The following is a 16802-nucleotide window of genomic DNA, read 5'->3' on the forward strand; positions in this document are numbered from 1 at the left end:
CAATGGTTTTAAGTAACTATGCCAAATAAAGATTACTTACACTTGTTCAGTTTAGAACGTGTTGCTGGTAACGTGAAGGTAAAGTGAGTTTGACCCTGGAGCAAACCCCTGTAGTGTGTTATGTGTAGGATGGGTGTGCTGAAGAGCAGTCTTCTTGCTGTTCCTCACTGGCTGGGTGGTGGCGGTGGTGATGATGATGATGGTCGGCAGCAGGATGAACTTCCCAGACTCAGCACTTTGTTAAAATGACCTCGGTGGAAAGCATTTGTTTCTACTATCTTTGGCTACTGATGATCTATCCTTTCTTCTGATGTGCATATTATATTTGTGAACTCCTTCCTCTAAGCAAGGCTGGGCTTTGAGAACACTGTGTATTTGGCAGCTACAGCAACACAAAAGCACATTACAGATGATTCAGAATGCTACGATCTATCTTATTTGTGGTCTGAGGACGTCCCAACTGCATCACAAAGTTTCACTGCTTGCTCACGAGGCAGCACATACTTTTTATGCCCATTCATTCCCCGGCAGTTTATAAAACAAGAGTATCTTTTTACTTGTAAAATCAAACCTGAATATCATTTGTGTCAAAATACAGTATCTTTTGTGTTCCTTTACTTCTGAATCCAGATTTATTTTCCAGAGCCAAGGTTCAAGAAATGTAAAGCATGGAGTCGATAGTTCTGGACTCTAAGAGCTGGAATTCTTTACTGCTCAAGATACAATATTTACCTAACCATCAAGCTTTCAGAAACCTATTTAGAACTAAACTTTTCAATAGCTCTATCTCCGATCAATCATTTTGCCATCATGCACAGATTCTGTCCTTTCACCAGTTAGGAGTTGGTTGGGTGGTTCTTTGTAAATAAGAAACGTCTAAAATATATTCATATACAATTAATCTCACTGTGAATCATTTACATTGTCAGTGGTGAGCCAGCACATTTCCCAAGGGTCCAGCTTGATGTTGGACACCTCTGGAGAAGTGCCACTATGGCGGGTGCATTTACAGATGCATGTGATGATCGAAATGAGCATAATTATTTACCATGTCAGGGCATTCGGAGGTAAATGTTGTGCGCTGCAAGCATTAACTCTCAGAGTTACAGGTCACATTTTCCTACTTTGACACCAAAACCAGCTACAAATATTCTCCAGTCTTTGCTTGTTAAACTTATTTAAGTGTGTTGTGTTTATAGGTTTTATCACTAATCCCTGTAGTTAACTGAAAATCCTTTCCACAACTACTTCCAAATCCACTGCAATGTCATGGTTTCTCCCTTGTATGCGTTTGCTGATGTCTTCGTAGAATTGATAATCGACTAAAGCTCTTCGCACATTCAGTGCACTTGAATGGCTTTTCCCCTGAGTGTGTTCGCTGATGATTTCTTAATGTGGAAGGGTGACTAAAACTACTTCCACATTCACTACAATGGAATGGTTTCTCCCCTGTGTGCGATTGCTGATGTATTTTGAGGTGTGATAACTGACTGAAGCTCTTGACACATTCATCGCAATGGTATGGTTTTTCTCCTGTGTGTGATCGCTGATGTCTTCGAAGATTTGATAACCTACTGAATCTGTTCACACATTCATTGCAATGGTACGGTTTTTCTCCTGTGTGTGTTCGCTGATGAATCCTGAGAATTGAGGATTGACTAAAACTACTTCCACATTCAGTGCAATGGTACGGTTTTTCTCCAGTGTGTGTTCGGTGATGTCTTCGAAGATTTGATAACATACTGAATCTCTTCACACATTCAGTGCAATGGTACGGTTTTTCTCCTGTGTGTATTCGCTGATGTCCTTGTAGATTTGATAACTGACTGAAGCTCTTCACACATTCATTGCAATGGTATGGTTTTTCCCCAGTATGTGTTGTCTGATGTTTTTGGAGTTGTGATAACCAGCTAAAGCTCTTCACACATTCATTGCAATTGTATAGTTTTTCTCCTGTGTGTGTTTTCTGATGTATTTGGAGTTGTGATAACTGACTGAATCTCTTCACACATTCACTGCACTGGAATGGTTTTTCTCCTGTGTGTGTTCGCTGATGAATCCTGAGAATTGAGGATTGACTAAAACTACTTCCACATTCAGTGCAATGGTACGGTTTTTCTCCAGTGTGTGTTCGGTGATGTCTTTGAAGATTTGATAACATACTGAATCTCTTCACACATTCAGTGCAATGGTACGGTTTTTCTCCTGTGTGTATTCGCTGATGTCCTTGTAGATTTGATAACTGACTGAAGCTCTTCACACATTCATTGCAATGGTATGGTTTTTCCCCAGTATGTGTTGTCTGATGTTTTTGGAGTTGTGATAACCGGCTAAAGCTCTTCACACATTCATTGCAATGGTATAGTTTTTCTCCTGTGTGTGTTTTCTGATGTATTTGGAGTTGTGATAACTGACTGAATCTCTTCACACATTCACTGCACTGGAATGGTTTTTCTCCTGTGTGTGTTCGCTGATGAATCCTGAGAATTGAGGATTGACTAAAACTACTTCCACATTCAGTGCAATGGTACGGTTTTTCCCCAGTGTGTGTTCGGTGATGTCTTCGAAGACTTGATAACATACTGAATCTCTTCACACATTCATTGCAATGGTATGGTTTTTCCCCAGTGTGTATTCGTTGATGTATTTTTAGGTCTGATAATTGACTAAAGCACTTCACACACTCACTGCACTTGAATGGCTTTTCCCCGGTGTGTGTTCGCTGATGAATCCTGAGAGTTGAGGAATTACTAAAACTACTTCCACATTCATTGCAATGGTATGCTTTTCCCGCAGTGTGTGTTTGCTGATGTGTTTGGAGTTGTGATAACCGACTGAAGCTCTTCACACATTCAATGCACTTGAATGGCTTTTCCAGTGTGTGTTCGGTGATGAATCCTGAGAGTTGAGGAACAACTAAAACTACTTCCACATTCATTGCAATGGTATGGTTTTTCCCCTGAGTGTGTTCGATTAGGTTTTTGTAGGTATGATGACCTACTAAAGCTCTTCATACATTCACTGCAATGGCATGGTTTTTCCCCTGAGCGTGTTCGCAAATGTGCTTTTAGATTTGATAACTGACTGAATTTCTTAAAACATTCACTGCAAAGGTATGGTTTTTCCCCTGAGCGTGTTCGCAAATGTGCTTTTAGATTTGATAACTGACTGAATTTCTTCACACATTCATTGCAATGGTACGGTTTTCTCCCTGTGTGTGTTCGCTGATGTATTTGGAGTTGTGATAACCAACTGAATGCCTTCACACATTCATTGCAATGGTATGGTTTTTCCCCATGTGTGTCCGCTGATGATCTTTTAGGAGTGCTAACGGATTGAAGTCCTTCACACTTTATTGCAATTGCATGTTGCTTCTCCTGTGTGTGTTTGCTGATGGCTCTTTAGTAGTGATGACAAACTAAAGCTCTTGCTGCTTGTGTATGATTTTTCTTTCTTGGTTAGTGTCTCTGGGTCGGGTTTATATTTGCCTGCATCCCAGTGCTGTGTTTCCTGAGGAGCTAACACGGTTGATAAAGCACTTGTGTTATTCTCACATTCCCTGAATGTGTGTGGTATTTTGGATGCTTGATTTCAGATTTTACAACGAAATACAAGACTCACCAATTACATATATTATAATTGTGGCAAGTAAAGCTTCTTTGTAGGTGGTTATGTTTTTAGATTGCGGAATGGTTTTGCATGTTTACGAGTGAAGATTAGTCTCCCTTCAGGTTGATGCAAATTGGGACAATCTGTTGTAGATCAGAGACCCTCTCTTTCCTTTACCCTTCAGTTGTCTGGCTCCACTCCATTGTGCTTTTCTCTTGCTCCTGTGGTTTAGCCAGAAATAGTTTACAATATACCTAGCGCACTGAATGGTTGTCTGCCATCATTACAGGAAACAGAGCAATGATGTATCCACCTCACACCGATCCAATGATTAAATCTTGGAGACTTGTTTATACAGGCAGTGGTTAGTTGGTATTTTTGTTGCATTCATTTTCTAGAGGTCATTTCTTCGTCTTGTGGCATGGAGGTGCAGAGCTCAGACTCTTAAATCCACTGAATTACTCTGGACTACTTCTTCCAGGATCTATCAGTTTATGTTCAGGTTCCTCAGTCTCCTGACTGTGCAGCTCTTTACCTGAATTTTGGATCGAATTTTTTCCGACAGCTTTTTGCAGATTTACACGATTAAAGTCATTATTCACAATCATTTGTGTATTCAAGGCTGGTTTCCTGTTGGATGTACAGAGATTTAAAATCACTAAATGGAAATATAAGAGAATGTAAATACACAATATTTAACTATTTGTAAAAGCCATCTCTTCTTTACCATTTTTTCAAAGTAACCAAGAGATATTTCACCATACACAGATGTTTAACTAAATGTTCTATTGAACATGCCACATCTTAATTCAGAAAAGGAGGTGACAACTTAGTAAAGAAATGGCACTTACGGAGGACCCATTCACTAGAGGTATAGCTTTATGAACAGGCACATAGTCAAGATTTAATTTAAACAAGAAAACATTGTGGAAAAAGATGATCAGGATATGCTGCTGTCACTTCAGTTGTACAAAGTATATAACAACTGTAACTCTTCAGGAAGTGTACGACAAAGGAAACTCTTCAAGATGTATGTAATAAAGGTGACACTTCAGGAAGTATATAACAAATGCAGCTCCATTCACACTCTTCTTGACAATACTTTCCTGCTTACACTTGAGCAGCTGACATTCCAACTCCCATCTTTACTTTTCTGTTTGTTAAGTTATCTTTGCCACATTCCTAGGGATGGATCAAGCATTTGTTGGAAGATTGCAGCATTTATAATAGAGATTTCATCATAGCCAGTGATATACCTTCGATATCCCTGCTGCCAAGAAGTGTGTGCTTTTTGTCTTTTTTCTACCTTACCATGGTATCTGACTTAAGGTCTTACGTTTGCTTTAACTCATCTAAGAAGCTGACAGACGGACGCGCGCTGCTCCCGGAAGAAATACGACTATTTTGTCATCACTGAATATTTAGTGAAGGCTCCCAACACGTGCCTCCAACCAGCTGGTGGATGTCAATCGAGCCAATAGATGAGACTTGTTAGAAATGGGATTTCTGGTTGGCTAGGGCTTGAGCCTAATACTCTAGTCAGGGCAAGGGAGTTACACGACAAAGAGAACCCCTGCTCACCCCCTTGGTAGCTTGGCACAAGCAGTCAGGCTTATCCCGGAGTCCATGTGTAAAGCATTTGCGCAATCCACACAGCAACAACATACTAGGCACATCACAAAAGGAACTCCACACAAGGTGATATCAAAAATAGCCTTTGTATGATCATAAAACACATTAGAATAGTAATCACAAAATATACACTGTGCCAACTGGCACTGGGCAATATTTACAGGGGATTATATACACATGACAGGGCCACCTGGACCACTGTCAGAACCATCACTTAGTAAAGATAGTAAACGGAGAACATATAATAAGCTTGGAACACAACCAGCAATTAATGGCAAACACTGGACTCGGCATCATCCTGTAACATAAATCATATTATCCAATGTATCACATTAGGCGTGAAATATATCCTGCGCCAACCTCATAAGCCTAAACATTGTAGACCATAACCTTCTAAGCATAACTCACCTTAGGAAATAATCTCACTACCATAACCCACAGTAGAGGATAACTCAAACATAAATGCAGTATTCAAAACCTCATAATCCTAAACCACAATTAGAGGCATAAAACAGGGCGCGTAAATCATACTACATAAATCACATTTCCTAGCACCACGTCCATCACATTAGGGCCAGGCGCCCTACAAACCTGACAGTCCCCCTTGCCAACCGGCCGTCTCAAAGGGGCTCAAAATGCCCTATGTCCAAAGTGTCAGGGCGGCTACCAATGCAGCAGAATCCATGTGCGCAGTTCTAAACGTTGCAGCTGGCACTAAGTGCTGCACAGCTGTGAAAGTACGTGGTTTAAAGGCGGGGACTCAGCAGCACAGCTCCTCAGCTGCAGCAGCCCACAATAGCTGTATCAATGATTCTCGAAAGATGGCAAATGCGGGCACTCAGCGGCACAGCTCCTCAGCTGCAGCGGCCCGCTGTAGCGATGATTCTCGTAAGACGGCAAATGTGGGCACAGCTCCTCAGCTGCAACGGCCCACAATAGCAATCGCGATGATTCACATAGAACACCAAATGCGGGCACTCAGCGGCCACAGCTCCCTAGCTGCAGGGGCCCACAATAGCGATGATTCTCGTAGGACGGCAAATGCGATCACTCAGCGGCCACAGCTCCCTAGCTGCAGCAGCCTGCGATAGCGATGACTTTGGTAACCACAAGCAAATGGGGGCTCTCAGCGGCAACAGCTCCTCAGCTGCGGCGGCCCAAAATAGCGATAACAATGACTTTGGTAATGCAAGCAAATGCGGGCTCTCAGCGGCAACAGCTCCTCAGATGCGACGCCCTACAATAGCGATAACGATGACTTTGGTAACACAGGCAAATGCGGGTTCTTAGCGGCAACAGCTCCTCAGCTGCGGCGGCCCACAATAGCGATAACGATGACTTTCATCCCGTGTTCCCAGCAGGAGAACCAGAGGCTCTGGAATTCTCAACAAAGGCCTCACCTGCGAGGAGAATTCCCCTCAAATAGGAATCCGGACGGCTGATGGGTGAAGTCTAATGTCCCTGAGACTTCAGCAGGAGGCAAGCTCAAATCAGGCCCTTGGGTAGGTGCTTCAGCAAGATGGATGAAAGTTTCAAAGTCCCTTCCCTCTAGTTACATGGACAGAGGTCCATCTTGGCATCCAGAAGTAACACGTTCTTCCTCCAGGAAAGAATTAAAATATAGCGCTCACAGGGCGCAGGGAGCCATCGCTCCAAAAGCAACAGTCCTCAGCAATCAAGGGGCAATGCAGTGCCCAGGGAGGCAAGCCCTCATGGCAGTTCCTCCTAGGCCCAAGCAGCAGCATGCCCCAGCAGGATCAGGAACAGCACATCATCCTAGAAGAGCACCATGGAACTGAACACTTTCATGGGGTCACAGCCCCTTTACTTATACCACCAAAAGACTTTGTTCTCAAAACTCACATGTCACTGAACCCAGCCAGAACCAGTTTGGTGTGGTCCTGGAGAAATTTGTTTACCAGACTGCATTCTAGCTTTGAGGAAGAGGGGGTCTGCCATCTGCCGCACAGTGGAAACTAGAGCCATCATTCACCATGCCAGGCACAGCCCTGTTCAGATCAAAGGGTCACCCCTCCCCATACTCCAACTGCAGATCTCTCTATTCAACCCACGTCTTACTCAGCCTGCCCTGTCCCTCCAAAACCAGACATGCAATTCACATCAGGCAGGCGGACTAAAAGTGGCATTTCTCACAGTCATAATAAATCTGCGCACACCATTGCTCAGCATTTATTCTCAGTGTCCGACGTACCAGACTTGACCATACTCTACTCTCATAACAGGAATTACCACTGACACACACTGAGCAGGGAATCCCCCATGCATTCCTATGGGAGGGCAGGCCACTCTCACTCCCACTAAATGTAACAAAGAGCGCACGCACTTTAGACTCTATCCAACTGCCCACAGCCTCAGAGGAGCATAAGGAGGCGCTCAATGAGCCTCTCTCCTTAGAGGAAATTGGGGAGGCGATCAAGTCAATGGCGTCAGGGAAAACGCCTGGACCGGACGGCTTGCCTGCTGAGTACTACAAAGCATACCGTGAGTCCTTGGCGCCATTACTTCATGCGTTATAGAACACGGCGGTAGAGGAAGGCTCGTTACCCCCTTCGATGCTGGAGGCATACCTAGTCTCCCTGCCTAAACCGGACAGGGACCCTATGGCTTTAGGATCATATAGACCCCTGGTGATGCTTAATGTGGATTACAAAATCCTCGCAAAAGGGCTGGTGGAACGGTTGGCGCCGGTGGTCCCCCACTTAGTCCATGCTGACCAGAACGGGTTTGTCCCTGCGAGGTCCACGTTGCTGAACCTAAGGAGGTACTTTAGGGAGGCAGCCGAAGCCATGCAGGAGTGGCCCAGGGCGGGATGTCTCATCCTCGATCTGGAGAAGGCGTTTGATTGCCTTGAATGGGGCTACCTGTCGGCGGTGCTGCTGCGATATGGGTTGGATATGGGGTTCCTCTAAATGGTCGACCTGCTATACAAAAACCCCACAGTCCGAGTGCAACTAGGCCCCTACGTCTCTAAAGCTATACCGGTGGGTCGAGGTGCCAGGCAGGGGTGCCCCCTGTCCCCGTTACTGTTCACGCTGGCAATTGAGTCCCTAGCCATGGCTGTACGTTCGACTCTGTGGGTTAGTATACCGCTGGGGGGCGCGGTCCATCAGGTGTCGCTCTACGCTGACGACCTGTTGGTGTATGTGAGGGACATGGGGCACATACCTGGGTAGCTGGCCCAGCTGCTGCAGACCTTCGCCACCATCTCGGGGCTCCAAGTGAATGTGGGTAAATCCTGTCTTCACGCTTCCCGGGATATTTTCTTGGTGATACACGGGTCCAATGGAAGGAGGGTACCTTCCGATACCTGGGGATACAGATCTACCGCCAACCAACTGATTTCTTTGATGGAAACCTGGGGAGGGTGGTCACGGCGCTTAAATCGCAGGTGCGCTTCTGGAGCACACTTCAGCTGACGACAACAGGCAGGGTGGCGCTCGCCAAAATGGTCATGCTCTCCTGTCTCCTGTACTACTTTGTTAATTTGCCATTATTCATTCCGGCTGCCTTTTTTAACATGCTTAATAAGATGTTACGAGACTTTATCTGGGGCACCGCTCGGCATATGCTGGCGCTAGCAAAGTTATACCTTCTGACGGATCGGGGAGGCCTAGCTGCTCCTTGTTTTGAACACTACTACCTGGCCGCTCACTTGCAATGGGTTGCTTGTTGGCTGGCGGATAGGGGTAGGGATGATACAGCCACAATACTGCAGCCGTACTCGCTAGACCGAATAACTAGACTTTTTCACCTTGTCGCTACAGTTACATGGCCAACGCCGCTCCTCTCACCGGTGGCATACAAATGATACCGGAGGGCTCTATAACTCACCCAAAATATCATCCCTTATGCGCCAGTCATACCTCTGGAGGGTTCCCGTAGTGCTGGAGGGGTGGTTAAGGCTCCTATGCTTGCGAAATGGTGGGAGGCTGATATTCGTACACTTGGAGATTTATACCGGGATGGTGAGCTCATACCATACAAGACCCTGGTGACAGAGGAGGGGCTCCTGTCTGGGAGGTTTTTAGCGCATCGCTCCCCGATAGCGAGATTCACTGCCAAATGGGGGGACGTGACCACGAAGCCTAGTCAGAATCTAACAATGCAATATCTGCACGTCATGGGGAGAGGCAGGCACCTGGTTCGCTGGTTTATGGCATTATTGCCGGCGGATGCGGCTTTTTGCTTAGATCCACTCTGACGCAAATGGGAACTGGACCTGGAGCGGCCTCTGGTGGATAAGGAGTGGGAAAGGTACTTAAAAATTCCAGTGGGTATCCCCAGAAACATGCGGTTCAGCCAAATCCAGATATTCATTGTCCACTGGGCTTACCTCACACCCGAGCTGATTAACAGGTATTTTCATCGTAACGATGCACTGTGCCCTATGTGTAACGAGCTGGGGGGGTTCTTGCATATGCTATGGAGTTGCCCTAGGTTGGATATCTACTGGCGCGCAATTAGTGGGCTGCGGCAGGGTTGCACAGGTCGCACCATACCCTTTGACTGGCCCCAGTACATATTACACCACTTCAAGAGGTCCCATAAAGACAAGGTAACTTCCCGATTCTTGGATCTGGGGCTAGTGGTTGCCTAACACCTCCTCACAAGGACATAGAAGGCATATGACCCATCACACACAAGGGCATGGAGTTCCTCATTTCAGGCATGGGCTAGGGCAGAGGGGATTGCCATTCGAAGGGAGGAAACACTGGGACTACGGAAGGAGCCTATAGCAGTCCATTAGGAGCAGATGCGCTTCAGCAACCGGAAAGGGAGGGACACGCGAGGCAAACTGAGGGAGCAGATGAGGACCGCACAGGCAGAAGCATGCCATAGGCCAATACACTGACGGGATAGTCTGGAAACACTTTACTCTTGCTTTATCTTGGCACAAGTTCAACCACACTAACGTGGTCATAGCTGAGGAGCGCACAAGGTGTCCCGGGGGTGGGATGTTGGGAAAGAAGAGAGGGGAGAGGGAGTTAAGCATGTACACAGAGTTTATGCTGCCACTGTCATTGTTCCTTTGTTTTATAAGTCAACCATCTGTTTCAATGATCGAGGTGAATGGTCAGCAATGGACCGCACAAGCTACCGGAAGGTTAACACACTGCTTTTATGTTGTAACCTCAGAGACTGCATCATGACTGGCGGACCGTAGTAAAGCTAGCTCCTGTGTTAGCACTCATCGTTTCATTCACAGTAAAGCTTGAATGCCTGCGAAACCAATGTGGCTGCAAACATGTGTTAGCAAGCAACCCTATGCATGAATGTAAGCGTATATATGAGATGCCTGTTATGAGTAAGTGTAAACTTAAAACAATAAAAACAGATTTGACAAAAAAAAAAGAGCGCACGCACTTTACACTGGACCACAGGGCTAAAGTGCCCAGCGGCCTAAAATCACTAACACTACACAGAGAAAAGGGCTGGGAGAAATTCAAAAAAGTTCAGGGGTGAACCTGCAAAAAGGGTCAAGTCCAACACAACCCCCTTCCAGCCAAAATGCAGGGTAGACCAAGCACTACCTTGATGGGCTTCCCTGCTTCGGGCGATAGAACACGGACGCAGACCCGCAGGGACACCCTCCGGTTCTGTGCCACTCTGAACCCACGTGCTTCCCTCTGAAAAAAAGCTCAGGCCCAACTAGGCTACCCCACTGGTAGTCCCCAGTTGTCCACGGCCAGGACCTGGCACTAGGCCATCCGTATGTCATTGGTCCTTGCCAAAGCACAGAGTGGGGGGGGGGCAGTAACCCCTGGCACATAATAGCCATCCATAAGGGTAAGTATACATATTTAGGAACTGAATAAATGAGGTGGACCTAAAGATTTTGAACTAACGAATATGATAAGCACAAAACATCAATTGCAACTTGAGATGATAGATATATGAAAAAATCTTTTTAATTCACTTTTTTATAAATATATTTCAAAGACAATAAATATACAATCATTAAAAAAAAAGCATCAAGAGGATATTGTTACTAAAACAAATCAATGAATATCAGGTCAAGGGAAAAACTGGTCAAAACAAAATACAGAATTAATAGACCACAATGATAAAGGGCATGGTTAGGGAATGTGTTCCTATGCGCGTTTCGGCTAAAGAGCCTTCATCAGGAAGCCATGTTTCCAAGGGCAAAGAGATATGACCTAGAGAGTAAAATAAGAGACAGGTTGATGTATGTGATAGCTATTCGTGTCACATATTAAATACAATACGGTCCTACTCATGATACACAGAAGAGATCATACACAAAATGATTTAACTGAAAATAAACACATTTGTTACAAGCCTAATGTACAAGAATCTAGAGAGACATATAATAGATGCCGTGATATAAGTGAGCCACCACCACTGCAAGGTTTCCTGCAGTTAAGCCTAGCAAAGTAGAAGAGATGCTATAAAGTAAAGGCGAGGCAAACATGATTGGAGAAGCGGGGGAAGGGGCGGGGAGGGGAAAAGGAAGAGAAAAGAACGGACCATGAGTATGCACTGGTTCCAAAAAGATATAATAGGAAAAAACACATGGTCAGAGTTACGTAAGATAAATGAGCTACAGTCCCAGCAGGTTGAACTGTCATGGCCACGAAGGTTGATTATAGGATATTGATTAAAAATGGATCTGGAAAGAGAACATACAGAATGGAAGGATTGTAAAGGTCAACCTGTATACAGTCGCAGTTAAACTTGTACCCAACTGGAGGTAATAAGGGATGGGAGGTATCTCCAGTACATACGGATAGGGCTCACTGGGGTCCTCAATAGGAGAAAACAGGGTCTATTTACCTTTTTGGGTCAACAGATTATCTGTGCACGGGGCGCCAGGCATTTGAGCTGGGTCCGGTGGCTCTCATCAGGAAGCGTTGCGATGTCTCAAAGAATGATTTAAAAAGATACCAGCTCCAAATAATGTAGAGAGACGGCCTATTCTGTGAAGCCTACAAAAAAGTCCAAAAACAATATTGCAGAGTGTGCCCCACTTCAAGGTGACAGAAAGTTGCAGGTATGGTACGTTTGACACAGGAACTTACCTAGATATACAGTATAAAAAGACCTATAGCATCCGGGCAGGGGCGTAGATGTCATCAAGAGGGATGACAGACAGGTTATAACGTGGTCATGGGCACGGGCTGAAGAGTTTAGAATTGACAAAAAGGATTTAACAGTGCAGGAGCCGTCTAGGCGATATAGAGGGCTACATTTATTTCACAGCTACCAATGGCAGAGGAAATCTTACCTGCTAGAGTGATTAATTTGTCAATATAGAAGCATGAAGCGTCCTATCATATCAGGGCAAAGACGTGGATGTCATCCAATAGAGTGACCGGCAAATTGTAACGCGATCAGGGGCACAGGCTGAAGGATGTAAAAATGACAAAAAGAATCAGCGGTGCAGGGGCCGTCTATGGAATATCGAGGCTAGGTTGACTACAGGGCTAACACTAGCGGGGGAAGTCTTACCTGATGGCGTGCTTAGGGTGTCACAAATATGATGGCGGCGTCAGGAAGCGGCGTGTAGTACGCTGACTGCTCGGTAGCCCTCTGCTGCATGACGGGAGAGCGTCCGCTGTGTGGCCAGGGCGGTGTAATGTGTGTAAATTTATACTAAATAGCTGCCCGAGAATGGGCGCCTTTCCGAGTGGCCCGCCTTTGTGTTGGTGGCGCAGCGGATTGCGTGGCAAACAGAGGGAACATAAAGATAGGCAGTGAACGCCATAAAGGGGAGTACTGGGAAGCTTGAGGGGAAAGGGGATGGATGTTGTCTGAATACTGCAAGTCAGACATGAAGGTAGGACTATGCGGAATGATCACTACGGGCGCCATCTTGCAGTGTGCAATATAGTTCATATGCTCCCAAAGAAATATATAAATGATGGAAAATGCTAAATCAAAAGTCTGGATGCAAAATCGCTTAAAGGTACCTATGGTATATAAAATACCTGATAAAGAGAAAAGAGGGCCACTGTGCTATGTGTGTTAAAAATTACAAATGAAAAAACTCGACTGCAGGAGCAGGAGAGCTGTGAATATATACAGTATATATGGGCATAGGGTGAGCAACTGATGGTTGGAAAATAGGTTCGAATAAATGCAGGCATGAGTGCAAAGCAGGACACACAGGGGAGGGGTATGCCCTAATAAAGGGAGCTGGAGCAGTAGTATGCTACACAGTGAATCCTGGGTTGTGTCTGATAACCTGATCCCAGGGTATCTCGCTATTCACGCCCTGCAGGTATGTGTTTAAGGTAAATATCCAAAATACCTCTCTGCCTTTTCTAATGTTGGTACTCTGTGGACTAGGATTGATACAGGTTTTCTCTATGATGAGCCAACGTATCTCATCCGAGGTCTGATGTTGGTCCATATAGTGTTGCACCAAAGGTGCCTGAGTTTTAGCCGTCCGTATCGCTGATCTATGTTCCGATAGTCTGGTGGCCATGGTGCGTGAAGTCTCTCCCACGTAACCTTGCTTGCACGGACATAGAAGAAGATATACAATGTTGGTGGTTTTGCAGTTCGTCAGATTGTGTAAAGGAATGTTTATGTTATTGAAACGAAAGTCTTGTGTCTCAATGGCAAGCTGGCAAGCTGTGCACGATCGGCATTTGAAATTGCCCTGAACTTGTTTCAGACCTGTGATAGATGTTTGTCCTGTAATGGAGGTATAGGTGTGCAAGCCTGTGGGGCCAGGCAAACGGGATTGCACAACTAGATCTTTAAGATTTTTACTCTTCCTATAGGCAAACAAGGGCTTAGGAAGTTGGGTATCTTTTTGTTTCACAGCATTCAGTATGTGCCAATTGGCATTGATGGTATGACGAATCTTTTCGTTAAAGGTGGAATGTCTCGTGACGAACACTAGCCTGGAATTAGGTTCCTTGGTGTGAGGCGTAAGCAGGTGCTGTATGTCATAAAAACGTGCTCGCTTATAGGAGTCACGTACCAACCTTTTGGGGTAGCGCCTCACTAGGAATTTCATCTTCATTGTGTTAGCCCTGATATCATAATCAGCAACATTGGTGCAGTTCCTGCAGAGTCGCAGAAACTGCCCAAACGGTATGCTAGCTTTCTGTTTTTGGAGGATGAAAACTATCGAAGTGTAACAGAGTGTTACGTGCGGTAGGCTTCACAAAGAGGTCCACTTCCAGGGTGTTATTGTTGTTTTTGATGACAATATCTAGGAATTCTACTTCAGCGTTGCTACAATTCTCCGTGAACTTGATGTTGGGGTCACAGAGATTAAGCCAGGATACAAAATGGGCAATATCATCCCTCAGGTCAGTCCAGATGAAAAAGACATCATCTACATATCTAATAATAGCCATTCTCCACTCTCCCTCTCAGTGTAGTTGAAAACTACCACCGATCCTTCAACCAAGGGTCTGCACCCTCAGGCTGACCAGAGGTCACGGGCGAAGTGTCTCCTCACCCTACCTCTACTACTGGGGTTCTGCACTCTCCCAGGAGAAGCACCCACCAGAACACAACTCTCCCACCAGTTCAGGACCTCTCTCCATCAACTGGTCTACCACCTGGGATCCACATTTACCAGCTGCACCGGGGTCAGAGGCTTGGACTCACCCCCTCTGCACCCCCTTCCAGAGCCCTATACCCTCCATTCTGAAGATCAGGGTCCCTTCACTTAAGATGGGCCCCACCTGCCCTCAGGGTAGTACTACCACTCTCAGCCAGGCACCCTAAAGATCCCGGCTAGGCCTGCACCACCCCTCTGGAGTGGTACCCCTAGAAGGCAAACCGGACAGGACACTGATTACAGTTGCCATGCCTCCTGGCCGGAAAAAACCTGCTCCTGGCTCCTCAACTCACGGACAGTACCCTTTGGTCAGATGCCCGGCGAACCAGGAATTAATGGGGAGCACGCCTACCCCTCTCCCCAAGGGTGACACATACCTAATGTGTCGTGTGACAGTCTGCCTGGCGCAGAGCTCGCAACCTCCAGTCCCTCCGACAGTGCTCCCATCCACTATGAATGTTGAAGTCGCCTAATAGCAGAAAATTCTGGCTTGCAACAACGTGGGGAGCAGTCCATTCCATCAATTTGAGGGGGAAGTTGTTCAAAGGACCCGGGGCGGTATACCAACGCCCCTCTCCAGCTCTCATGAGAACCAATATTCATCCGGAAAATCATTATTTCCACTGTAGAACCGCTAGACTGGTCCAAAATGTATACTGGATTTTTTCTTTATAAATTATGGCAATCCCCCCCCCGCCCCCCCCCTCCACCCCGCCCCTTTATTCACTCGTTCCTGATGAACTATTTTATAGCCTTCAGGCAGGGCTAGGGTGATGGCAGGAACGGTGTGTGGTTTCAGCATGTTGACAAAATTTTTTCTTTATGTTCGCGAGCCAGCGACTTACCTGCCGGAATTACTCTCCGAGTATGTTAAATTCGAGGGCTATTCTGGGTTAGGGATTAACTGGGCTAAGTCAAGGGTGTTCCAGTTGACACCTGGCACACATGAGGTTGAGCTGGACTTCCCTCTGACAGATAGGGCGGAGCGGTGGGCTTGGCTGCTGCTGTCGCTTGCTGATCGTATTGCAGTTACGAAAATGTCTATATTACCAAAATTGTTATATTGGTTTGTGAATATCCCCATTCGGCTGAATATCTCTATGTTCAAGATGCTGCATTCGGCTCTACTGTCATTTGTATGGGGGGGTAAGAAGCCACGATGTAGTTGGAATGTTCTGGTGCAGCCATTTGACCGGGGAGGATTTGAGGCATCCGATATGCGCTTATATTATCTTTGCACGCAGGCGCAGTTTGCCCATTATTAGTTCATTCCACAGCGGTTCTTGCCTCATACGGCAATTGAGTCTAACGTGGCACTCCCGATGTCGCTAGTGGCGGCAACTCTCTCTGGAGGGAATAGCGACACGAGGACGGAAATTAATCTGGTACCGTGCACTGCTTGGGCCTGGGGGACGCCTGCCAAGAGAGCACAGCTAGATTACCTATATGCCCCAAAGCCCCCTATTGCTGCACATCCAGACATTTCAGCAGCTCATGAGCGACTTGCTCTACGCGCGTTGGATACTGTTGGTGTTATGCAAATGGGTGACCTATATGAACGGGGTCAGTTCCGCTCACTCCAAGATGTACAGCCGGGTCAGGATTCCAGGTTGATGCTGGGATTCACCTATGTGAGAGTGTGGCAGGCGGTCAGGGCCGTTTACCCTAACTATCCACTCAACCACAAACACTGCGAGCACTGCAGGTGGTGCAGGCTGGGAAAGAAAGCAAGGGTCTGGTCACTAGGCTATATGATGCGTCACAGCGGGAGAGGGAGCCAGGGGACCACCCTTCATATCTTAATTGGAACACTACGCTGGGATATGAGTTACCGCTAGATCACTGGAAAGTTTGCTGCGAGTTGACTGGGCGTCTCACAGCAAACTATAATTTACTATAATTTACGCATCATTCATTAAAATGACCACATAACCAATCTGGAATGAGTAGCTGAAGATACAGGACAATTAAGTTTCTTAAAGTAAAGATGGATTTG

The 16802-nt window shown here is 46.0% G+C and overlaps 1 protein-coding gene across 1 annotated transcript in view; it reads right to left on the minus strand.

Annotated features, from left to right (window-relative positions):
- Positions 1-222: 222 nt before the first annotated feature.
- Positions 223-16802, minus strand: part of LOC147668147 (uncharacterized) — a 34209-nt gene continuing 17629 nt past the window's right edge. Inside the window, 3 exon segments of the mRNA XM_086948748.1 lie at positions 223-2873; positions 2875-3393; positions 4072-4267. Coding sequence (XP_086804874.1) covers positions 1268-2873; positions 2875-3393; positions 4072-4267 — 2321 coding nt within the window. The 3' untranslated portion in view covers positions 223-1267.

Source organism: Lissotriton vulgaris, unplaced genomic scaffold, assembly GCF_964263255.1.
Source record: "Lissotriton vulgaris unplaced genomic scaffold, aLisVul1.2 SCAFFOLD_4596, whole genome shotgun sequence".
Classification (NCBI taxonomy): domain Eukaryota; kingdom Metazoa; phylum Chordata; class Amphibia; order Caudata; family Salamandridae; genus Lissotriton; species Lissotriton vulgaris.